At 50.3% G+C, this 25,002-nt stretch overlaps 2 protein-coding genes across 6 annotated transcripts in view; both read left to right on the top strand.

Moving 5' to 3' along the window:
• Positions 1-25,002, top strand: part of LOC127226109 (keratin, type II cuticular Hb5) — a 103,619-nt gene that overhangs the window by 38,989 nt on the left and 39,628 nt on the right. For 2 of the 5 annotated variants that reach the window (XM_051189957.1, XM_051189958.1), the window contains exons 3-9: positions 865-925; positions 1,409-1,504; positions 2,061-2,225; positions 4,120-4,245; positions 4,368-4,588; positions 5,743-5,777; positions 6,942-7,228. The exons of 1 other annotated variant lie outside the window; for it this stretch is intronic. In XM_051189957.1, coding sequence (XP_051045914.1) covers positions 865-925; positions 1,409-1,504; positions 2,061-2,225; positions 4,120-4,245; positions 4,368-4,588; positions 5,743-5,777; positions 6,942-7,180 — 943 coding nt within the window. In that variant the 3' untranslated portion in view covers positions 7,181-7,228. Of the gene's footprint in view, positions 1-864; positions 926-1,408; positions 1,505-2,060; positions 2,226-4,119; positions 4,246-4,367; positions 4,589-5,742; positions 5,778-6,941; positions 7,229-21,109; positions 21,563-23,458; positions 23,668-25,002 lie in introns of those variants that run through there. 2 more of the 5 variants (XM_051189960.1, XM_051189962.1) reach the window with 2 other exon arrangements.
• LOC127226118 (keratin, type II cytoskeletal cochleal) lies at positions 8,975-19,230 on the top strand. Its single transcript, XM_051189977.1, has 9 exons — positions 8,975-9,698; positions 11,406-11,614; positions 12,730-12,790; positions 13,569-13,664; positions 14,707-14,871; positions 15,722-15,847; positions 16,612-16,832; positions 17,403-17,444; positions 18,527-19,230. Exons 1-9 carry the CDS (start codon positions 9,219-9,221, stop codon positions 18,780-18,782), a joined length of 1,656 nt encoding a protein of 551 aa, XP_051045934.1. The 5' UTR covers positions 8,975-9,218; the 3' UTR covers positions 18,783-19,230.

Below are 25,002 nucleotides of genomic sequence, written 5' to 3'. Positions count from 1 at the left end.
CTTGGGTCCAGAGAAGTGAAAAGGAGTGAATGCCACATGAGCTAAGAGTGTTAGATGTGAAGCCCAGAGCACAGAAGACAAAGAGGGCACACTCAGGGTTGCAAGGGACCTCAGTCTCAGCCTAGCTTCTAACAAACACAAGGGGCCTGTTCTTATCTGTCTACACAACTGAAATGGGCACCAGCGTCATCTGACAAAACAAAACCTGGCTCTCATTCTGGTAAACAGTATTACTTCACCTCCAACATGCTGATTGGCTCCACTGGATGTGAGCCCAGGGAATGAAATGGTTTGAATTTCCCAAATGGCATGAGCCCAGGTGAAAGAAGGTAACAAGGCAGGAGGTGTTCTGATCTTCCTTGTGAAGGTGAACACTGTTTATTGTCTGGGCTACAGTGCAAAGGCATGGTCCTAGCAAGTCCATTAGCTAGCTTGAGCTCTACTTAATCATAAAAGTACACTGCTCAGTGGTCACCCAGAGACCCGGTGAAAATATTTCAAAATGAACCTGAGAGACCATCCTGAACCAATATAGTTTTCTTTGCAGGTTCATCAGACACTACTGAGGCAGCATATATTTTTGGTGATTAGGACTATGTGTTAGGAAATGGAGTTGCCTAAGCACATGATACTATTCCCATAAGTCAATGGTCACCTTGTAATCTTACGAAAGTTTTATTTAAAACTGGCAGAAGAAATTATCTACCTTTTATAGAGGAAGAAATAGAGGTTGAATGAATCATCCAAAGTCATGTGCAGGTCACCAAAGAGCTGGAAAGGAAGGAAGGTCTTCAACTGTTGCTTCAGCAGCAGGAGAAGAGGAAGCCTTGCTCAATCTCACACCCCCTGCCCTCATCCTTGCAGGTATGAAGATGAAATTAACAAGCGTGCTGCTGCTGAGAATGAGTTTGTGGGCCTGAAAAAGGTGAGTAGGGATGTCTCTTAAATGAGATTGAGTTCTGGGCCTGTCGTCCTGGCACTCTGAGAGTGCCTGAAGCCAGCCTAGGCTACATGGTGATACCATGCCTCAAAGAAAGAAGGACTGGGTATACAGAGCAGGGGCAGGGCTTATCCAGCATTCATCAGCATTGAGAAATGGAGAGAAGGAGCTTCAAAGAGAAGGAGGACATGAGGAGGAGGAGAGAGGAGAAAGAGATTGAGATTTAACATTAAATCTTGGAGTATGAGATAGTCTGGTCCTGGGTTCACCCAAGAAATATCACGTCAATGATGAGATCATGCAATGAGCTCAAACCTCCCAGAATACACCCCTGTATTGAAGGCCCCACTATTTCTGCCCAGGAAGCTTAAGCCCCAGTCTCAGTGAACACCTACTCAAACCCCTGAAAGCCAGGCTAGATTCTGCTTGCTTCTTTTGACTTGCTGTTTGAATCTGGGGTCATTGCAGGATGTGGATGGAGCATATATGAGCAAAGTGGAGCTGGAGGCTAAGGTGGACTCTCTGACAGACCAGATCAACTTCTACCGGATGATCTATGAGGCAGTAAGAATCCACACGTGTTTCTGATGCTCCTGGTACCAGAGTCTAGAGAGGAAAGGGAGCTCGGGGTGTTATTCACTTAGTGAGTCAAGGAATGCTGGGAAATTTGACACATGAAACTGTTCCAACTCTGAGACCTCTCTCAGACCTCGCCACAAATGGAAAGAAAGACCTAGCAAGGAGGGATGCTGGTTCCCATGTTCTAGTGATGGCTTCTTGGCCTCTGAAGATGCCTCATTTGGGGCTATGCCATATAGAGGACAGATACCTGGGTCTATGAAAAGACAGGGAGCAAGTGATGAAGTCACACCGCAGAGGTGGGCTGACAGTATTGCCTGATCCTACAGAATGTCTCTAAGCAGCACAGGGACCCACATGTTGTAATTGCATTCCTCAGTGGAAAACAGTGGTGGGAGTCTTGGGAGGCAATGAAGAGAGAAACTTCCAAGGGCAGAATTGGGATCCCTGACATGATGACATGACAAGAAGTACTGGAAGGGGGTGCCTGGAAGGATATTCTGCCTCTTGTCCCTGTTGATTCTGAGTTGATACCCTGCAGGAGCTGTCTCAGATGCAGAACCAGGTGAGTGACACTTCAGTGGTCCTGTCCATGGACAACAACCGCAGCCTGGACCTGGACAGCATCATTGCTGAAGTCAAGGCCCAGTACGAGGACATTGCCAACCGCAGCAGGGCAGAGGCTGAGTCCTGGTACCAGACCAAGGTGAGGTAATAATGGACGGGCGAGTGTTCTGGGGATGCACTTCATGACTTCTCTCACTTCTTCTCTTGGAAAGTACAGTTCTGGTACTAGGAAAATCTAGCTTAAAATATTTACAGAGATCTAACCATATGCTAGTATGTTGTCCAGATGGTGTTGGGTGCTCAGCAGACATGCATGGTTCCTACATTTCTCTCAATGGAATGGACTGGGTGAGATTACAAAATGACCAAGAAGTATGCATAATAGTCTTAAAGAGTCTTATAAATTCTTTCTTTAAGCTCTGGGGTTCTCCACCCTGACAGATGGGCTTTAGAGTTGTGAATATAGAAGCTGCAGCCAGAGAACCCAAAGTCTAGAAGGCCAGAAAGGGGATGGGTTTCACAGAAGGGGAGAAGAGCATCACCATAGTGCTCCCAGAAAGATCTAGGTCTTTAGTTCAGCAGTGACTGTGAAAGAACAAGAGGATTTTAAGGCTGAATGAGAGGCTAGAAGTCAAGGACACCACGCATGTGCAGCAGGAGACTTGTATTTGCAAGAGTGAGGCTGGAAGGACCGTAGAGAGCTACAGCTGAAAGCCTGGGTAGCCAGGTTTTTCCTCAAACAGTGATATCGCGGTAAATAAGGATCAGGATAAACAAATAGGCCGAATAGATGTTTATTCAGGGAGAAATAACTTACAAACTAGACAGATGAACACCAGGAAATTCAACCCGATCCTCTCCTGTCCGAGTCACGCCAGAAAGAGAGCACCTTTCCTGGCCCCCTCCGACCTCCTTCCACCAGTCACTTCCGCCCATGGCTCCACCCCTCAATGGGCGTGGTCAGTGCCACAGAAGGACTATCTCACTATACAGTATAGCAAACCTCAACTCCTTCCCAAACCCAGACCCCTCACAGGAGCATCTGCTTGCCACTCTCTGACTCCCCACCCCCACCCCTGGCTTGTCTTGCCCTGTACACTACATTAGTCCCTTCCAGTAGGTAGCATAGCAAAGAATTATCTGATGTCACGGATCCACACGCTACAGCTCCTTGGCAGTGAACAGGAGACAGGGTTCACTTAACCCCAACTGAAAGTGAAATTGGTAACAGACTTTTCTCCCTGTGTTGTTAGGATGTAGTTTCTTTTAGTCTTGAGTGGCAGAAAAAAAACTGAGCTGTTCAGCACTTTCCAAACAGAATGGATCTTGACTCAGATAGGAGCTCGTCTAAAGAGTGGGCTGGAGGAGGCAGGGTGAAGCAAACCATCCTAAACATGCATGCCCTGGACACATCTAGCATGAGCATGGAGACCAGGGCCTTTGTGTGGTTGACAGTGTGCCTCCTGTAGCCTCTGCACCATCCACTTGTTTCCTGCATTTCCCCTCTGATTTCCAACACTGCTGTCTGCAGAGCTACCTAGATTTATGGGCCTATTATAGCCAATGCTGATACAAGCCAGACCAAGAAGTCCCATCCCACTGCAACACTGAGCAATCTACTTCCTCACTCTCAGAACTAGCCACTATTCCCCCTGTGCAGGGTTACCTCATAAGCCCCCTTTTTCCAGTCTGGAATGTTCTCTCTCTAAGCTGTGTACATAGGCCACCCTTCCACCTTTCCACCCCACTATACACACTTTCAAACCTAAGTTGGACTCCTTTGTGGCACTCTGAAGGACCCTACCACCAGCTACTTATCTTTTGGATACAAATTGAGCAATAATGTAAGTACCTGGGAACCGGGATCAGCTTGTATTTGTGTGTGGTTCCCAGAGCCTGCTGCTTCCCCAGGGAGCAGACAGGCTCAAGAAAAACCACCTGGAAAGACCCTGGAAAGGGCCAAGTGACCAGAGTGTGAGTGGCCTGCTTGGCACACAGGCATTTGACTAGGTGGCCATGTCTGCTCTTACCAGTATGAAGAGCTGCAGGTGACAGCAGGACGGCATGGCGACGATCTCCGCAATACCAAGCAAGAGATCTCGGAGATGAACCGGATGATTCAAAGGCTGAGATCTGAGATCGACGCTGTCAAGAAGCAGGTACAGTTCAGTCAGTGCAAGAATTCCCATTTCTTCTGCATTATCCCAACTCCAAGGACTCCTTCCACAGATGAAGGTAGCTCTGGGATCTGTCCGCAGACAGACACCTCCTTTCTTTTTAGTGCACTAGTCTGCAAACTGCTATCTCTGACGCCGAGCAACGTGGAGAGCTAGCCCTCAAGGATGCTCGGGCAAAGCTGGTGGACCTTGAAGATGCCCTGCAGAAGGCCAAGCAGGACATGGCCCGGCTGTTGCGCGAGTACCAGGAGCTCATGAATGTCAAGCTGGCACTGGATGTGGAGATCGCCACCTACAGGAAGCTGTTGGAAGGCGAGGAGTGCAGGTCTGTTCTCAGAGCAAACAGAACTTAACCTAGCAGCCTGAGCTGAGCCAGTGAGCGATGACAAAGAATGCAGGTGCTAAATCATCCCGGTGCATCCCATAGGAATCTAAGGTCTAATCAGTCATGTCCTGTTAAAGGAGAAGGAAGTTCCATAGTAGAGCTGAAAATGTGGGGTAAAAGGCTCTGGACTAAGAAGAGACTGTCCTAGATTTGGGCTTATGGTTCCCCACTCATTACGAAAAGTTGGTTTATTTATTTTATGCATGTGAGTATTTTGCCGGCTTGTACACTGGATGCATGCCTGGTACCTGTGGAAGTCTAGCGCTGGAGTTACAAATGATTGTGAGCCACCATGTGGGTGGTGGGAACCTGGGTCCTCTGTAGGAACAGCAAGTGCTCTTAGCCACGGGCTATCTCACTACACCCATAAAAAAGTTTTACTTTGATTTAAAAAATAAAAAAATCTTACTCTCCTTCAATTTAGTGGTCAAATGAATGGACTTTGAAGGCAGATGTATCCTGTTTCAAACCTTGTGACCATGAGCAAGTTAATTATTCTCTCTGAACTCCAATTTCCTACTATACTACTGACATAATATCTACCTAATAGGGTTGTTGAGAGAACTAAATGGCATGATGAGTGTAGCAGGTTTTCAATAAATGTTAATGTTAGCTCTGAGTGAGCCTTTAGGAATGAATGCCAGTTGCTAAGACAATAATAGACCGATTGTGACTACTGTTATTTTTGCGATTTGGACGCTTCTCCACACCTGTAATAGCCTCAGTGCATGACAAAAATCTCTTATTGAGAGGAAAATCTGGTTATAGGGACCATCCTGGCTTTTTGATGAACTCTAATCTGATTGGTTTTCACTTCCTGGGGGGAGGTGAGCATGGTTTAAACCCAAATTGTACCTCTGAGGTTACAGGTACCCCGCCTCCAAACCTCAGGTTTCACAAGACTGCATTCATTAGACCCTTACTATTTTTAGTACTTCATGTAATTTTAGAGTTTCAACCAGCATGACTTTTACAATAAAAATAATAAAGGGGTTTTCGATGCACTTAAAACAATCACAAAATTTGTCATTGCAAATACCTGCCAGGTGAAAACTGGGACAGTAAGTAACCTTCTTTCCTCTCCTCCCAACCAGGCTGAGCGGAGAGGGAGTTTCCCCAGTGAACATCTGTGAGTATGATCCCTGTGGCTTGGAGCTCACATGGTCAGGAGAAGGGGCAGATACAAGGCACCGTGAGAACTGTGCAGGCAGAGCTCGGTGTGAGACAGTTTGAGGGCTTGAGTTGATGGCAAAGCATAGTGGATTAGAGGAGCTTGTGTGATTTACTTATTTACTGTAGTATTTGGAGTTGAACCTGGAGCCTTGGTGTATTCTGACCAATCTCACATATTCCCACCCTGTCCTAGCCCATTCTGGATACTAACCCCACCTCATACCACCCCCCCATCCCCTGCCCCCAGCATATCATTGCTTTGTTTGTGCTTCCCACTGAGTCTAACCTGAGCCACCTGTGTGAGTGTGGATTCAGCAATAGAGGGATTTTTTCCTCCTGAGACAGAGTTCATGGAACCTAAGCCAGCCTCAAATTCCTGCCCTTCCTGCCTGTTTCTCAAGTTAGATGAGTATTTAGGCTCATGGTTCGTCCCTTTGGATGGAGAGTGCACATGAGGGGTGGATCCTGAAATTGTCTCACAGCAGGTTAAAAAGCCCAGCCATATCTCTCACCTCCCACTATCCCAGGTTCAAGAGTTTAGAGATGAATGTTTAACATAGACAGGACATAGACTTCTATGGAACCCTTTACACTAGAGGCCAAATCATGGCCAGTGAGGCAGCCCTGCCATCTCTGAGCAGTCTGTGGAGAGCCTGCTGCTTGCCTCAGTTCTATAGAGCATTGCCTCAAGAAGGCCCTGGGCTTTACAGGACCTCCTCCATCTGTATTTAGAGTGCCATGCCAGGAGGACACCAGTGGGAAGGATACATGTGTATTCCCACGAGCTTCCAGAAGGAAGGAGTTGCCAGAGGCAAACCCAAAGAGAGTGATGGGACCAGACAGCAACAGTGGTAGTACAGTAGAAGTGAGAGGAAAGTGCCTTCCGGAAGTGTCCAGTAAGTTCTGGAAGAGAAGCACTTGGGTAGTAGAGGAGAAACAGAAAGCCTGGAGAAAGAAGACAGCACGGACCAGCAGAGGTGGAGGTCCAAGGCAGCATTTCACACAGCAGCATCTGTCTGTGAGACCACCCATCTTGACCATGGAGGCTCGAGGGCACAAGCTCTGATGTCCGGTGCCTTCTCTCCTGCCTGCAATTCTGATTCTGTCCCCTTTCCCACAGCGGTGGTCACTTCAACCGTTTCCAGTGGCTACGGTGGTGGCAGCAACATTGGAGGAGGAAGCCTGGGTCTTGGTGGGAGCAGTGGCTACTCCTTCACCACCAGCGGTGGGCACAGCCTGGGTTCAGGTCTGGGAGGCTCTGGCTTCACCAGCAGCAGCAGCCGGGGCCAAATGGGCAGTGGCTCCAGCGTCAAGTTTGTTTCCACCACATCTTCCAGCAGGAAGAGTTACAAGCACTAAAGTGGTCAGCCTGCAGCCTCCCTCGCCACCTTGCACTTGCAACTGGATGCCTGGACCCTTCTCCCATATCCTCTTCACAGGGGGTTCCCTGTGCTTTCAGGGATCCTGGCATCCTGACTAAACCCATTCCCTGGCTTTAAACCCATTCCCTGGCTTATGACAAACTCCCAACAGTCCCCAGCCTGCGCCTGGCATTTCTTTGTGCCAGACACACAAACCCAAACCCCACTCTCTTCCCAAGTTCACAGTCGATGGATCTGCAAACAACCCTCCAGCGCCACTTGCCCCTTTCCTCCAGCTGCAGTGATGGAGAAGTCTGTGTTGGCCACCTCAACACCAGGCTATCTTGTCCCTCTCTGGCTGCTTATAAACTTCAAGCTAGAGTCACTGCTCCTCTGTCTCCTCCTGGATGTGCCTATTAAATGTATGTGTCATGTGTTTGGCTCAGCCCTCTGTGTGCAGTGGTGGTAAGCCCACAGCAATTCTGACTCTCAGGCAGCCCCCAGCCAGGATTCCGCACAAGCAAAGTACTCAGGGCACAATAGCTCTTGCCCCTTCCTGAGGAGCTAAGAGGAGGGCATGGAGAGGGCAGCAGACCAATAGCCTTCCTCCTTAAGGGGCTCCTACTTCCTCTCACTTTTCTTTGGGATGCTTGTTTATGAAGTCCCAACCCCTGGACAGAAGCCCTGCCCAGCCTCCTGCTTAGTATGTCATGCAGGGCGAGGCCATCCCCTCCCCCACATCAGCCTGTGTTCCTGGGACAGCACTGACGTAGGATGGGTGGTCAAGGCACTGGCCAGCAAAGGAGCTGATTGTTCCCACGGCAGCTTCAAACTTGCAGCCCTAAGCAGAGAAATGACAGGGCAGGAGAGGAGTTAAAAGTCAGCCCCGAGGCCAAGCCAAGGAGCCAAGGAGCCCATAATTGCAGGTAGTGCGGAGACACCCAGGAAGCTGCTGCACATTCCTGAGTTTAAAGTCTCCTGGACCCCCTCCCCTCAGGACCTCAGGGGGATGATGGCATTAATCCTGAGTGGGGCTTAGGTGTGTTTGGAAAGGGTGGGCTCAACCCCTAGGGATTCATTGCAGAACTGATAGAAGTCGTTAACCAGAGCTGTGGAAACCATTCATACTAGGAAAGGAGTTTAGTACATATGAGTCAGGAAAGAGGGATGTGAAATAAGAGACCACCATTTACAACGGTTAAGAGGGTAGAGATTTCAGACTGAGAGCAATTGTTAAATTCACTAAGACCCGGGAAGACAACAGCAGAGGGCAGGGATCTGGGGTGACCTCTGACTGCTTCTTAGGAAGGACAAGACATCCCATTTTCCCCAGCTAGGAGAAGTTCAGGGATTCTGAGCATGTAGCCCAGCCAGCCACTAGTATCGTCCCAGCATTCCCTAACTGCAGGCAGAAACCAAAGGCAAGAAAAGCCAATGTCGAATGGTGAACAGTTGGAGTTCAACTCCCGTGATACTGATCAGAAAACATCCGCAGCAACAATTTATCATCCATTTTCACAAAGTTATAAAAATAAAATGTAATAATGCCTGTAGTAGACCTGTCACATAGTGTGGCACAAATTCGACCCTTGGTAAATGGATTTTTAATGGGGGGGGGGTGTGGGAGGAAGGGAGTATGGGTACAGTTAGATGTTTGGGTTCAGAGTCTGGGAGCTAGGCGTGCAGGAGAGGCTGCAGACAGAAGCAAGTGGCGGTGGGGGCGGGGGTTGGGGTGTCCAGAGTATGTGTCTGAGAACCTGGGCTAGTAGGGAGCTTTGAGCCCAGGTTGGCCTCAGGCTGCACTCCCCAGGCCTGGTCCTGCCCAGGGTAGGGTGTTCCCCATGGTGATTAGCGGGCAGGAAGATGGACCGTGGCCAGACATGCCATTGAGGTGAACACAAGAGTGGTCTTTGATCTACTTTGGCCAAGCCCAGTTCTTGAAAGGGATAAAACTCCAGGTGAGTGCAGGCAAGCCAGAATCTCAAGGCTATCCTCTCTTGCCATTGCTGTGCTGCCCTTTGACGCCAGCTTCCACCATGACCCAGCGATCTTCTGTGACCATCAAGTCTGGGGGCACACGGAACTTCAGTGCCTCCTCAGCCAGCCTCCTCCCTGGCTGCCGGCCTGGTTTTAGCTCTGTCTCCATGTCCCAGAGCGGGAAGAGTTTTGGAAGCGGCTTTGGGGGTGGTTTTGGGACAAGAAGCCTACACAGCTTTGGGGGTAACAAGAGAATCTCCATCGGTGGGGGCTACCGCTCCAGCCGGGCCAGCTTTGGAGGTGCTGCCTGTGGGCTAGGTGTCAGCGGCATAGGGTACAGAGTTGGGGGAGCCTACGGTGGGTATGGATTTGGAGGTGGGATGGCCCCTGGAGCTGGAGGCATCCATGAAGTCACTGTCAACCAGAGTCTCCTCACCCCTCTGCATCTGGAGATTGATCCATCTCTCCAGCGGGTTCGAAAGGAGGAGAAGGAGCAGATCAAGAGCCTCAACAACAAGTTTGCCTCCTTCATAGACAAGGTGAGGGGCAAGCGGCGTCTCCACTACTAAAACCGCTGTTGTCTGGAATCTTCACTATCTGGGTTTTCCTGAGGTCCCCTGGGGCTTCCCAGGACCCATGCACCTGGGGCCTAGGCAGTCTGCTGATAGAGGACAGGGCAGGAACAGAAAAGTGCTTATCTCCATCCAGCCTTAGAGTTCTCAGACCCACAATGAGGATATTGCTACTCTGGTGGTCAGTGATCATGGGTCAGCTAGAGAGTTTGGAGGGAAGGCAATAAAGGAACAAAGGCTAAAAGTGCACGGATGTTTTGGGTCCCTTTCTTTCTCCCAGCTAATTAACACTAGTGTCCTCCCAAGGTAGAGGTACGTCTCTGTTGACACACCTTGGTGGTAGCGTATGTCTAGGAAGCTGAATGGACAGTGAAAGGGCACTGAGATGACGTGTGTGACTTCAGCCTGAGTCCTAACAGCTGTGTGACTTGGGATCCTAGAGGTCCCCAGTTCTGGGAGAGAGCCTTTTGGACATGATGCCATTGTGCACCATCTCACGCCTCAGCTGGGAAAGTGTGGACCACTCAGGCTACATCTGTGGGATGAAGAAGAGTGTAGAGTCCAGAGATATCCAGCGCAGGCCCCAGTTTGGACTCCACTGAGGGGGGAGTTTCTATTCCAGCCCTGGTGGGATGGAACAGATGGACTCTCGGGTCCCTTTCTGGCTTTGTTACATTATGAATGCCTTCTCGTGGGGAGCAGATCACTGGGTGGAGGGACCCAACCAAAGGCACTGCTCAGATACCAGTTCTTAATCTTTGTCACCTGTGTCACTCCACCTGGCCTGGGTTATTCCAGCAGGGGTGTGACTTCTAGAAGCCTGACTGAAAAGGGGAGATCCTGGGCTTTTGCTTTTTCCTGGTTTGTCTAGAGGGGATGTGGAAATAGTTGCTGGAACTGGGAAGGTGCTGGGGGCTAGGGTGTGTTCTCTCCCACAGTGGAAGACAAAGGAAAGACACACTTGTTAGAGACTTCTGTGGGGACACTGCTGTCTCTGAAGTTGTAGAGGTATTGTTCTTTCATTCTTGGAGACTAAGTGACATTCAAGCCCCTCCCATTAGAAGGACTTCAGGATGAGGGCAAGTTCTGCACAATTCCCAGAATCAGGACCTGATGGAGCTAAGTCCAGAGACCCAAATAGCAACTCAAGACCACAAGGGACTCAACTAGCAACTCAAGGGAGATGAATGCTCACATGCCTAGTGAGAGACCTGTGCCCAGGTCCCCTTAGTGTAGTTCCAGAGTGACCTGCACTAACACTTCTAAAGCACACAGGCAGCTTAATCCAAGTTCCAAATCCTGAGAAATCCTCTCAGAAAGGAAAAGGATGGTTAGAATTTTCTGTCACAATCTCCCACCCATGTAATAGGAATCAGTATGGGCTCCATCAGCTATAGTTTTCTATTCCTCAGTTAACACGTGTCAATATGGTTGGTATAGTAGATGGCCTCCAGTCCCTCTGGACTTAGTACTTGTCTCCCAAACCCATTGTTCCAACACTGACATGGTGCTCTTCATCCAGGCTCCTTGCAGCTCAGGGGCTGAAGGGGAAGCCACCACCTGAATTTTGAGGTCATGCAGGGTCCCTACACTCTTGGGAGGGCCTACATTGAAGAACATATGGAAGGCTGAAGCAAGGAAGCCCTCAAAATCTCTTACATTTGGCTGGGACAGGTGCGGTTCCTAGAGCAGCAGAACAAAGTCCTAGAGACCAAATGGAGCCTCCTGCAAGAGCACAAAACAACCAGGACCAATCTAGAGCCCATGTTTGAAGCCTACATCACCAACCTGAGGCGCCAGCTGGAGTGTCTGGGAGGAGAGCGGGGCAGGCTGGAGACAGAGCTGAAGAGTATGCAGGATGTGGTGGAGGACTTCAAGAACAAGTGAGTGGGCACTCTGTCTGGCCCAAAACCTGGCCCTGGGGCTTCTGGGAGGTCAGGCAAAAGGAGGAGGGTGTGATGTTCTCCAAAACTGCCCCATTCCCATTTGACAGGAATAGGACATACACTTGGGACATGAGATGAAATCAAATAGACACAAAAATTAAAAAAAAAAAAAAAGCAGAACAAAAGTCTTTGGTCCAGAATGTTGGGGTTTAAGGAAGGAAGGGGCTGGAGTTAATAAGGTAATGCCCATCTGTAACAACCTTTAACTGCAGACAGCAAATACAGGCTCACTTACCCAAGATTACACAAAGGACAAGTTAGGAGTTAAAGGTAGAGACTCTTCTCCTCCCATTTATTCAACTAAGTGCTCATTTGTAGGAGGCTGTAGGAATAGAGAAGAAAAAAGATTCTCCCAGGACCCCATGTTGTTTCCCAGCCACAATTAATAAATCCACGAATCCCAGCTGGCTTTCTGCAGGGAGTGTGGGATATCGGGCGGCTGCAGAGGCATCCTGGGTGGGGAGTGGGCCACTGCAATGGAGGGAAGCTCCCTTCTCCAAGTGGGCAGGGAGTGCTTAGCATGCTGTGGGCACCAGAGGGAGTACAGCCAAATTGAAGAATGAGACAGCTGGGGCTGGGGAGGGGGTCTCATAGCCTGAAGATTCCACCTCTCAAGATAGGGTCCAGTGTAACTGAGACACTGAGGAACATGACCGCAGCACAGGTTGGCAGAAGCCAGACTAGAGGCCAGGGGCTGCCAGTCAAGAAGGACAAGAAGAAAGAGGAGGGGGGGCTGGGGGAGGGGCACACTTCTTTAGAGGTCCAGGCTGTGAGGAAGTACATCACAGGAAGAGGGCTGATTCCATTCTGCCATTTTCAGTTTGAGTTTTCTTTTGTTGGAAGTAGGAGTACTTGATTTGGGATTTAGAGTCACGTATGTGTGAGGGAGCCACACTACAACAGGTTTTCCAAGTGTGCCCACCTGCCATAACCTTGAGCGGAAGGATTTGCAGGGTGTGCTGGAGGACTTCAAGAACTGGGCCAGACAGAGCGATCCCAACCTCGCTCTCAAGCCCTCCTCCCAACACCCACCCGTCTCCCCCTTTCCACAGGTACGAAGAGGAAATCCATAGGCGCACGGCGGCAGAGAATGAGTTTGTAGTACTCAAAAAGGTAAGCAGCGAAGGCACTTTGAATGACTGCAGGTTCCCGGGGGAGGCAGAACTTTCACTGAAGCCCTCAGTCTTCTTGGAGACATATTTGACTTTAAACATGAGAACACTGGGGTACAGGGATATTCGGTTTGTTGTACAATTAGAAGCAGGTCAAGATCCAGGACTCCCAACTCCAAGCTGTGTGAACGCCAGCCCCACTCCTTGCTCCATGCAATGCAGGATGAAGGGAAACCAAATGGGCCTGGCCCTCAGCTCAGAATACAGAATACAGAGCCAGTCTTTGGGCAAGGCTGTAGAGGATCAGGCGGCAGAAATCTAGAGGTCTGGCTGTCTGGCTTTGAGACTAGCAGAGGGAAGAAAAGAAAACACCAAGGATTAAATTGAAGGAAAAATGGACTAGCAACATGGAGAAGAAAGGAGGGGAAGCAGAATGGGCAGAGGTGTGAGGATGGGAGCCTGTATAGTCTTTGGGAAGAGGCTTGAAGAGCTCATAGGCAATGGGAACCACGTGACCCAGGATGGGGTATCCTCACCATGGAAGGTGACATGAGACCCTTGCTTACGGCATTAGCTGATGAGCAGCAGACAGGCACTCCTGAAGGTCATACTATGTGGACCTCCCCATCTCTACAGTTCCACTGGACAGCATGTAGCAACAGCATGTGCTCCCTGGGAAGCTGAAGCTGTCTCATTAGCTCCAGAGACAATCTCCAGAGGCTACTAGTTCACCCTACCAGGAAGGTAGGACCCTGAATGATCTCATGTTCTGTACCCAGGATGTAGATGCTGCCTACATGAACAAAGTGGAATTAGAAGCCAAGGTGGATGCCCTGATGGATGAGATCAACTTCCTGAGAGCTTTCTATGAGGCGGTGAGAGACCCTGGTTCTGTCTGGAGGGCTGGATGCTGGGACACCCCCACACACCACACCACACCCCTGGCACACAGCCGCCATCTCTTTATCGGCTTCCTTCTCCACTCCTCCTCCTACTTGTGGATTGTGATTCATGGGAAAGGTCTTGCTCTTTGAAAGGGAAAATGAGGTTCCTGGGGTTAGCAAGAAGTTTCCAAAGTTGAAAAACTCTACCTTGGCTAATTAGAATAAGCATGTTCTGTTGAGCAGACAGATTATCTGTTTGCCACCATATTCAGGGGATTCCTGAAGAACTGTCCAAGCCCCAGCCCAGCCCCACTATTCTTCCTGGAGCATCTCAAACGGATGCAGTTAAACAAGTCAGCAGCAGCCACCCAACCTGCAGGTGCTTTCTATCCAGGTGTGACCAATTGCCTGGCCCTCCTGAAGATATTTTTTGGGCAGCACCAAGGTACTACTGTTCTGTGGGTTGCAAGGACAACACCACAGACATAACTGAGAGCCTCAGATCTTGGATTTTTCTCTGGGGCCCCTTCTGCTGTTTCTAGCTGATCTTCATGCCCCATCCCTAAGGAGCATAGCACAGGACATTCGGGAACAGGATGGGACTCAGCAGTACCTAGTCCCTTCTGATTCAGACTTCTTGCCCAAGGTGAGGTCTCTGTTGTGTGTGAAGGACCGGGCCTCTTCAGAGAGTGAAACATCACACTCTGACAATCAGCAAGCTCCCTTGCAATGGGAGTGGCTTCCAGAGAATTCTAGCTGGAGTTACCTGATGCGCTCAGGTACCAGTTCGCTGGTGCTGAAGAACAGTTGTAATCTCAATGGCCTCCCAAATGTCCTTCCCAGCCATTCAGGACTGAGAAAGGGGCTGCACTTCACAGTGCAAAACCCTCCATTTCAGAACCCATCCCAGAGGGTTGCCATCCCCAAAGTACCTGTGTTCACTCACATACACACCTGCACACATGTGCACACACATATGTGCACATGTGAACACACTGTTTCATCTCTCCTCCCTCTTTGGACTCTATCACAGGAGCTGGCTCAGCTTCAGGCTCAGATCTCTGAGACCTCTGTAGTCCTCTCCATGGACAACAACCGAAGCCTGGACCTAAACAGCATCATTGCCGAGGTCAAGGCCCAATACGAGGACATTGCCAACCGCAGTCGGGCAGAGGCTGAATCCTGGTACCAGACCAAGGTGAGGTGTCAAGATCTAATCAATTAAACATGCACAGGGGTTGAAAGCTTCATGAGCAAATAAGATAGGAGCCTATCCTCTCCAGTGTCACAGGCTAGTGTGGTCCAAAGTGTCTGACTTCCACTTAGAGCTTCCTGTATTCTGAACATTACCCAGGGCCAATACCATCAGGAACAGGAGGAATAGTCAGACACAGGCAGAAATTTGAAGACTTTATATCATAGGAATGGATGTAAGTAGTCAGTTGCAGCTGCCATGCCAATGGGGAGTGGTGTCGAGAGGAAGGTCTAGTGCCTTCTAGATGAGGCCAGAGGCTGGTTGGGGCCAAGGTCCTGGGGACAAAGACTTGTTACAGATCACAGGATGACATTTCCCATGTTGGAGCAGACACTCTGAGCTGGGAGTCAGGAAAACAGTACACTCTGGTATCATGACAAATACATGTGAAGTAGGATCTCCACTGGAAAGTATTCCTGTGTGTGTGTGTGTGTGTGTGAGAGAGAGAGAGAGAGAGAGAGAGAGAGAGAGAGAGAGAGAGAGAGAGAGATGCTGATCTGGAAAGGTCAGATGCATGGAGTGGATGGAGAGGGAAGAGAGGCCAGGAGAAAAACTGGGGTGGGGTGGGGGAGTGGAGCAGCATGGCCACAGTTGTCTGGCTGTTGCTGAAGTGTGTGGAGGATATGGAGAGCAAGTACAGAGCAGGAGATGATGCCAGTGGACACAATGGGCAATGTGACAAAATCCAGAACCCAGAGCAGTGCACTGAATGCCTGGAGGGTGCTCTGGGAAGCTACAATCCTCCTTCCTTGGGCCTTACTATCCCTCCCCTGAAGCCTCTTCTTCCTCCCAGTATGAGGAGCTGCAGCGGTCTGCTGGCCAGCATGGTGATGACCTCCGTACCACTAAGATGGAGATCTCTGAGCTGAACAGGGCCATGCAGAGACTGCGTTCTGAGATTGATAACCTAAAGAAGCAGGTAGGACTGACATCTCAAAGACCATCCCATCCAAACCCCTGCATCCAGGAAGAGTTGGATCTGGGCTGTCCTAGTTAGGGTTTCTATTTCTATGATGAAACACCATGACCAAAACACCTTAGGAAGAGAAGGGTTTATTTGGTTTACCTTTCCACATCACAGCTCATCATGAAAGGAAGTCAAGATAGGAACTCAAACAGGGAAGGAACCTGGAAGCAGGAGCTGATGCAGAGGCCATGGAGGGGAGCTGCTTACTGGTTTGCTCCTCATGGCTTGCTCAGCTTGCTTTCTTATGGAACCCGGGACCACCACCCACAGTGGCAATCCCCCATCAATCACCAGTTAAGAAAATGCCCTACAATCTTATGGAAGCATTTTTTCAATTAGGATTACCTCCTTACAGATAACTCTAGCTTGTATTAATTTGACATAAAGCTCTCCATCACTTGGGCTTTACTCAGTTGGCATAGACAGAAATCTCTCAGATAAAAAATGGAGATGCACTCTCTTGGGACAGGCCCTTTCCTCTGGAGCCACAACATGATCAAGCTTGTCTTGTTTTATGCACATACCCACTACCCAGAGAAAGATCTCAGAAAGCTATTTTCTCACCCAGAAAACTCTACATTACCCATAGGGATTGAGAGCAATCTTATCCTCAAACTCTGTGCCCTGACTTCCATGGCACTGACATACTTCCTGGAAGTTAACCTAATCCATGTGTGCTCCGTGGAGTGCTACAAACTCCTTTCTCCTGTGGGCAGTGCGCCACACTCCAGGCTTCCATCGCTGATGCTGAGCAGCGTGGGGAGCTGGCTCTCAAAGATGCCAAGCACAAGCTGGCAGAGCTAGAGGAGGCCCTGCAGAAGGCCAAGCAGGACATGGCTCGGCAGCTTCGCGAGTACCAGGAGCTCATGAATGTCAAGCTGGCCCTGGACATTGAGATTGCCACTTACCGCAAGCTGCTGGAGGGTGAGGAGTGCAGGTGAGCTCCCACCATGGCCCAGACAGATGTTACCAGAACGGGATAGTATGCTACAAAGGCCATGTGAGCCACTTGCTACCACGCCCCTACATAGAAAAGCCAAGGTCAGATGTAGATGGCACTTCTGTTCCTTCAGAGATTCCTTCCTACAACTTCTTCTGGGCCTGGGCCAGGGTCAAAGCTGTGAGGCCAGGGTGACCACAAACTCCTAGAAGGCCCTAAGAAAGGACATTGTGACTTGAACTTTATAACGCACACAAGTAACCATGGCATCAACCTCAGGGACAGTAGTACATGGCCCCAGATGTTCTGCACTTGAGGCACTCCACTCTGCCTCATCTGCCTCCATCGGCACAGGGTCTCATTTCCTGTTTCTATCCCTATCCCCCCCTAGCATTCCCCTCCTATTTTCCTTAGCTTCTAGAGCTTGTGAGGTGGCTGCCAAGCTTGTTAAACGCAGGGCAGCTTCGCAGTGTGTGCTCAGCTCCGCTCCGATGGCTTCACACGCAGGGGACTGGGAGCTCTCTATGTCCTAGACAATGACACCCCTCCTCTTTCCACCTGCCACAGGCTCACCGGAGAAGGTGTTGGCGCCGTGAACATCTGTGAGTAAATGTTTTGGGGAGATAGAAGAGTGGTGGGAAAGGAGAGGCAACATGGGAGCCCCTAACACCACTGAGATCTGAAAATGAGCAACTGAAGCAAATATCTCATCAAGCTTCCTCTCCTCCTCTTTTGGTTTCTTTCCCCATTGGTGTCAAGAGTGCTGAGCACCCCTGTCCCTGGCAAAGAAGTCCAAGGACTTCTTCTCATTCTGGGAAAGTGTCCTCCGATGCTGCAGGGGACACATGTCCAGCCTAGCTCTAGAGGATCCTGCTTAGGACAGGACTATTCATGCAGCCAGCCCTCAGCTACTCCGGCAGAAATATGAAACAGCTTAACGACCTATATGTAGAACTGAAGCAAATCGACTGAATAAGTAAAACACATCTCAACTTCGCCTGGACATCCAGGAGAACACCAGAAGGGTGACCTCTTGGTATCTTAGGCAGTGATGTGGCATCACTGAGTTCTGGCCATGGAGATGAGAGCCCCTGAGCCTCAGCTAGGTCAGAGAACATCAGGGAAGCCGAAGCCTGTGGTCTTTAAAGAAAAGTTCAGAAGAAGCCTCACAGGAAGAGCAGACTCCCAGAAGGAAGGCTGGCCACAGCATCAATTATCTGACAGCCCCCCCTTGTGGGACTGAGTTTATTGTTGCCTAAGTATAGGGGCAGTAACAGAGATTCCAATATTTGACAGGGAGACTTGTCCAGGTGGCCTTTGGATCTGTCCTGATATGGAAGTCCAAAATCCCCTTCCCAAATTTGAGGCCTTGTATCCTATCTAGTGTGAGAGCCCCAACAGAGAACGGGACAATGCAGCCTAGGAGTCTAAGGACTGGTCTCCGGCAGGAGTGACCTTGCCAGCTGTTTGGTGCTTTCCATCTCCATTTTTTCCTCTCTGTTCCAGAGGTCACTGCCATGGTGACATCTCTTTGAGGGACCAGTACTATCACAACTGTGGGAGTTTTGAAAGTCAAGGTCCCCTGTGGGGGTCACCCTGCCTCCTGCTGCCTCCAGAGATAGCTATCTGTCACATGAGCTTCCTTGGGGAAGAGAGGCAGCCTGGAGATGAGCGTGGGAGGGGCTGACAACTGACCATGTATCCTGTGCCTTCTTTTTTTCAGCGGTGGTCTCTTCCTCCGGAGGCACAGGCTATAGCGGAGGTGGTGGCCTCTGCATGAGTGGCAGCAGTTACAGTGGAGGTGGCTACGGTGGGAGTGGCCTCTGCTATGGTGGCGGAGGGAGCAGCGGTTTTAGCTCCACCAGTGGTCGCAGTGTGAGTGGTAGCAGCTCAAGCATGAGAATTGTCTCCAAGACATCATCCAGCAAGAAGAGTTACAGGAACTAAAATGCTACTTGTCTTGGCACCGTCCCCAGGCCCCCAACTCCCCAGCACTAAGGCCTGATGCTTAGCCCATGCTCACAATCCCCAGCAAGAAACACTGACACCAAGTGACCTCTGGGTTTTAGATTACCTTGTCCATCCTCAGCCTCCAGGCAGGATGCTGGAGCCTCCAGCTGAGATATGCTACCCGAAGCCCATCTCAAAGTCCTCCCTTACCCACACGGACTCAACCTTGCCCTAAGCAGTAGGGGTTGGAGGAAGTCCTCCTCCATCTGCTTGGGCTCTACAATCCATGGGAACTTGATCTTGGTGGCCCAAAGTCACCTTTCTTTGTGCACTTCCCAGCCTCCAAGGTGACTCTGAGCTGTGAGGACCATCCACCCCTTGTCCTGGCTTTCTAGGCACTCAGGTCAGAGCCAGACAGGAAGCTGGAGGAGAAAGGCAGATCTTTGTTGCTTTCTCTTGCTCTGGGGCACAGAGACACAGATAGCAGAGGGGAAGTGTGGGGGAGCTGTGTGGAGGGTTTTGGAAGCTGGTCTTCACAGTGGTTTCATCTGAAGAACTGTGAGCCTTCAAGTATCCGCTATGAGTTCAAGACCAAAATATTTCCCAAAGGCAACTGGGCTGACCGATGCTGTGCTGTGTGTAAGGGAAGTTAACAGCTTCGGAGTAGCAGCCAAACCACCCAAGCTACCCATTCCTCTTCTGCACACCTATTTCCTAGAACTGCTTCAATAAAATGTCACTGAACACCCTAGGCCTTCACTGAGTGTGTTGTGTCGTACACCAAGCAGCAACCTTAAGAGTTGTGAACTCTGGGAATAGGTGATTCCATACACTACAACTGCAATGATTGACCCTGTCCTCTGCTCCTGAGCCATGGGGTTCCAGGAGCTGAGCATGGCTACTGAGACCATCATCTGTCCTGGACAAAGTGGGAGGGCTGTGGCTTTGTGTCATCTATATAGCTCCAGCCAAGTCCTGTCCTCATGGCTCAGCCCACTACCCATCCCCAGAGCAATCTGCCCTCTCAGTATCAGCATTCCTCGCGCCATTTCCTGGGCCTTTGGCAGAATAAAAATATTATTTCCTACTCTATGTCTGAACAACACCTCTAATTACACCCATCACACTTAGGCCCAAAGCTAAGAGAACAACATGAAACGGCCCAATTAGATAAGAATTCCCAAGGCCCAAGACAGCTTTACATTCCAGTCTGCTGACCTACAGGTTGCAAGACAAGAAACACAAAGTATGCTGGGTCAGGGCTCTGAAACCAGGCTTCTTCCTTTAGAGTAACTGAACTTGGGGAGGACACAGAGAATGGACTCTAACCCCAGCCTGGTCACCCCCAACCCCCACTACTGCATTCCTTATTTTATGAGATCTTCGATGTAAAAGGGTCTGGCTGGTAGTAAAGCCCCAAGCAATCAACATTGCCTTATTGTGAGCTTGTGACCTGAACACAATCCATTTGGCACATGGGGGCTGCTCTGTGGAAGTGAATAGAAAGGACTGAAGAGGTTGGGAGGGCTTTGAGCATCTCCAGAGACCTGTAGCCTCATGCTGGAAAAAGGCTTGGATCCATCTGGGACATTCTCAAGGACAACCCTGTCCACACAGGCATCCCCAGGCCAGGGCAGGCTGCATCACCGTCGGGAGGGAAGGTCGTCAGTGTAGACACCACACTGCCATGCGCGGGCACAGAGTCTTTTCCTCCCCTGTCTTTGTGCTCAGGTTTCTCCTCCTGAGTCCCCTGTGGCCTGTGCGGATGAATGTGTGGGGCTAATATCTGTGTCTGAAGGACCCTGTAACAGCTGTGCAGGAGCAAGGGGGCTACCAGTCCTGAGCAGGGGCAAGATGTGGCCAGCCACAGGGAGCTTTTTTTCCTCCATGGGTGCATGTAGGGGTGTCTGGGGACCCACAGAGTAGTGAAGGATCTGGATAAAACACTGTGGCGGATGTCTTCAGAGCATCGGGCCTGCTCCATCTCAGGGAAGTCCCCTTCTATGAACAACCTCAAGTCACACTCTTCTTTACCTGGAGGCTGAGCCACTGAATACGACATCCATAAGTGCCTGGTTGGCCCCTTTCATCATCTCCATAAACAAGGAAGAAGGACAAAAAAGGTTTTTATGGGAACCCCCCCCCCAGCATTGACCACTGGATCCTTCTTGCTCTTTGCTACCCTAATTATGCACCGTGATCCTAGCAGCTGCCAATACCCCAAGCTCATAAACCTGATTTAGTAGTGATTAGGGGTTTGAACCAATCCAGTCCTCCGGCCCCCACTGGATAAAAGGGGAAAAGCTGAGCCACAGTTTGGTCAGTCCTGCCACTGTCATCCTCTCCAGGGATCTACCTCTGCCACTCAAGCCATGTCATGCCGAAATTTCCAGCTGACCCCCAGATGTGGCAGCAGGAGTTTCAGCTCATGCTCAGCCATCATGCCCCGGATGGTCACCCACTATGAAGTGAGCAAGGGGCCCTGCCGGCCCGGGGGTGCCGGGGGCCTCCGAGCCCTGGGCTGCCTTGGCTCTCGGAGCCTGTGCAATGTGGGCTTCGGGAGGCCCCGTGTAGCCTCCAGATGCGGCATGCCGGGCTTTGGGTACCGAGCTGGAGCTGCCTGTGGACCTCCCACCTGCATCACCCCTGTCACCATCAACGAGAGCCTGCTGGTCCCCTTGGAGCTGGAGATCGACCCAACAGTACAGAGGGTGAAGAGGGACGAGAAGGAGCAGATCAAGTGCCTCAATAACCGATTTGCATCCTTCATCAACAAGGTAGGGGCAGCAAGGGTGGGATGGGATCAGAGCTGAGGCGCGTGTCCTGGATCTGCCGTTTATCCCTGTGTCTTTGAGAATGCCATGACCGCTTGTCATTAGAAATTCTTGCTTCCCAGTCCAGACTAGCTTCGAACTTGCAGCACTCCTCCTACCTCTGTCTCCCGAGTACTTGGGATTACAGGCATACATAACCACCTCCAATCCAAGCTCCCCCGCACACTCCCACCCTAGTCACTTAAGAAAATGATCTTTCTCAGATAACATCTGAGAAACTATCAAGGTTGGCAGAGAGTGGGCTGTCAGAGGGGCTTCCAAAATGGTATGAAAGGGATGACGAAAGACTCAGTAGGAGTGGCCTTCCCCATGAGGAATAAAACTGCCTCCTGTGTGCCTAGGCTGAGCTAGGACCAAGCCTGAAGGCAGAGATAAACACCGTGAACCTCAAGTTTCCCATCTATTCAGGACTGGGGCAAGGCAAAAGTAGAGCAGAGCTCAGGGCACAAGACAGCTGTGACCCTCGGCAGCCCCAAAACCAAAGCTTTGAAAAGCTGCAAGGCAGAGTGACATGGTAAGAAGAACTGGGCTGCCCTGTCATCCCCCATGCCACCTACATTTGTCCCCACACCCTGAGTGAGGATCCATGCCAAGAGCCAGTCTGCTGTTTCTAGAGACCACAAGGATTAGGGCAAGCATGCCTGAGTGCAGTCAGAAGCCCTAGGTCCTGGCAGGGCCACTCCTCTTCCCCTGAATTCCTATGCAAGCCATTCACAGCTCAGCCTCAGGGACTTTGCTGCCTGGCTGGGGAATAGACAGTGGGAGACTCAAAGGAAGTGATCTGTACAAAAGTGCATCTGATGCTAGGCATGGCAGTACATGTCTGTAACAGTACTTGGGAGGTAAAGGCGAGAGGATCAGAGTTCAAGGCCAGCCTCAGCTTCATAGTGAATATAAGGCTAGCTTGAAATACACAAGACCTTGGATCAATCCCCACCCTTATCCCCATTAAGAAAACACAGGCCAGTGATGGATCAAAGGGTAAAGTCAATTGCTCCAAGCCTGACAACCTGAGCTAGATCCCCAGAAGCCACAAGTTGGAAGAATTGACTCCCACAAGTTGTCCTCTGACTTCCACATGTATGCTCTCCTGCATTCACACATACACACACACACACACACACACACACACACACACACACGTAAATGAGTGAAAAGAGCTGGTCCACTAACCCTGTTTTACTCTCAAGCCTGTTAAGTTCTGGTTCTAAACATCTCACAGAGGGACGAAGCTTCCTGGCTCCTGCTGGTGTGACCCTTGATCCAGAGTAGAGAGGCAGCCCTTCTGCAGCTATCTTAAGAGGCCTGGTATGGAAAACCCCATAATAGAACTGCAAACCACTCTGTGTGCCTATGATAGGCCTGTGACCAGATCAGTTCCCTGGGCTGCCTCCAATCTTGATTCCAACACACAAAAATGGAAGATGTGGTCCATGGCTGCCTGCATTACCAGGACTCAGGCTTCCTTCAGATGCAGCAGAGACAGACAGAATCATCAGTGCTAGGTCACAACCTTTGACCTGGGCTAAGGGACCTTGGACTCAGGCATCTATGTGTGGGTGTGCTTATGGCAAGGAGAGGCTCAAAGGGGAGGAGGCATGGTCCAGGTCATAGGGCTACCAAACGGCCAGCCAGAGAGCTGAATGTGTCCAGGCTTTTGGGACAGCTCTCCTTCCACACCAACATGAACCACTGGGGTAAGATGAGAGTCCTCTAAGGTCCCTAAGGTAAAGGAGACACAAAGATGCATCCCTCTAGGTGCCAGCCTCTGCAGAGACCTGGCAATTACAAAGCATGGCCTCCTTTTTTTCTGCATGGTGACACCCATTCTTGGGGCAGGTACGCTTCCTGGAGCAGAAGAACAAGCTGCTAGAGACCAAGTGGAACTTCATGCAGCAGCAGAGGAGCTGCCAGAGCAACATGGAGCCCCTCTTTGAGGGCTACATCTGTGCCCTGCGGCGACAGCTGGACTGTGTATCTGGGGACCATGGGAGACTGGAGGCTGAGCTCTGCAGCCTCCAGGATGCACTGGAGGGCTACAAGAAAAAGTAAGTGGCCTCTGCCTTTCCCCTACAAAGGGACTAGAGCAGAAGCAACTCAGACCTCGGTTTCCCCACCCACAAAACAGTTAAGTAGCACAGAGTATCCATATTATTATCAGTGGAATGTGTGTCTGTGCTCCATGTCCCTTCACTCCACTCAGCTTGAATTGGGGTCACCTACCACTTATGGAGCCACAAGTCTCTGCTCCATTCCATTCACCAATCGCTCTGCAGACTGAGAACTAGCCATCGCCAGGGCTCTTTCCTCCAGGATTTTGTGGCTTCTCTTCCCTCCATTGGTTGAGCCTCCTCTCAGGATCCCCCCCCCCCACTCCCATGCAGCCATCACAGTTCATATTTTCTTTCCCCTGATATCTGGCTTCCTTGTCCTCCCCTAGAGGGATTACAGGTTTCTGTTGTCTGTCCCATCCCACTCACTCTCCACAGGACAGGCTCTGAGCCTGCCACTCAATGTGAGGTAGGTGGCTGGGGTTAGTGAATAGACTGGCAGGCAAGGAGACCCCCAGCTTGTAGGAGGACCAGAGAACTTGTCACCTGGAAGGTTATGGGTGGGTCTGCTCAGAGCCTCATGGGAATATATGGGGCTTGAGATAGGAGAATGTGTTTTCATTCAGGAGAAATGGTACAAGAACATTGGACAAGGAATGTGTCGATAGAGTGAAGCCATGACTGTTAAAGTGTCAGCCATGGGTCTGCTTGGTGAAGGGCACTGCTAGGAAGTAATGCCCCACCCCTACCCCACAGCCCCCAAATCCTTTATACTCACTTGTGAATAGGCGCAGTGTAGAACAGAAGATGGAAGGGACAGGGGCGTTTGGAGGAGGCACCATTAGACCATGACCCTGACAGATAACTTTCTTCCAGTAGACTCCTTCTAAAAGAAACCCAAAGCCTGATATAATGGTACACATCTTACAATGCCAGCACTTGGGAGGCTGCAGCAGGAGGATCATGAGTTCTAGGCCAGCTTGAGCTACATAGTAATTTCAAGGGTTACAGAGTAAGACTGTCTCAAAAAATGTTTTTAATTAAAATAGAAGCCAGAGTGACTTCAAAAACTAAAAGGAGGGAGGAGCGGGTGAGTTAGGCAGGTTGTGGGATCAGGCAGCCAGGCAAAGGAGCAATGCCTTCCTTGAGAAGTACATAGCCAGGCAAGCTTAGACTGGTTTGCAGCTCAAAATGAGATTTTGGAGTTTTGAATATGAGGTCCTTCTGGCACACCAACCCATGGCAAACTCTTATGCAACACTAGTGCTTTGTCATGAGACATCACAGGTGTCACTAACTCACAAGAACCCTTTGAGGCAGGCCTGGGCTGTC

Source organism: Phodopus roborovskii, unplaced genomic scaffold (assembly GCF_943737965.1).
Source record: "Phodopus roborovskii unplaced genomic scaffold, PHOROB, whole genome shotgun sequence".
NCBI classification, from domain to species: domain Eukaryota; kingdom Metazoa; phylum Chordata; class Mammalia; order Rodentia; family Cricetidae; genus Phodopus; species Phodopus roborovskii.
This window is presented reverse-complemented; position numbering and strand designations above follow the sequence as displayed.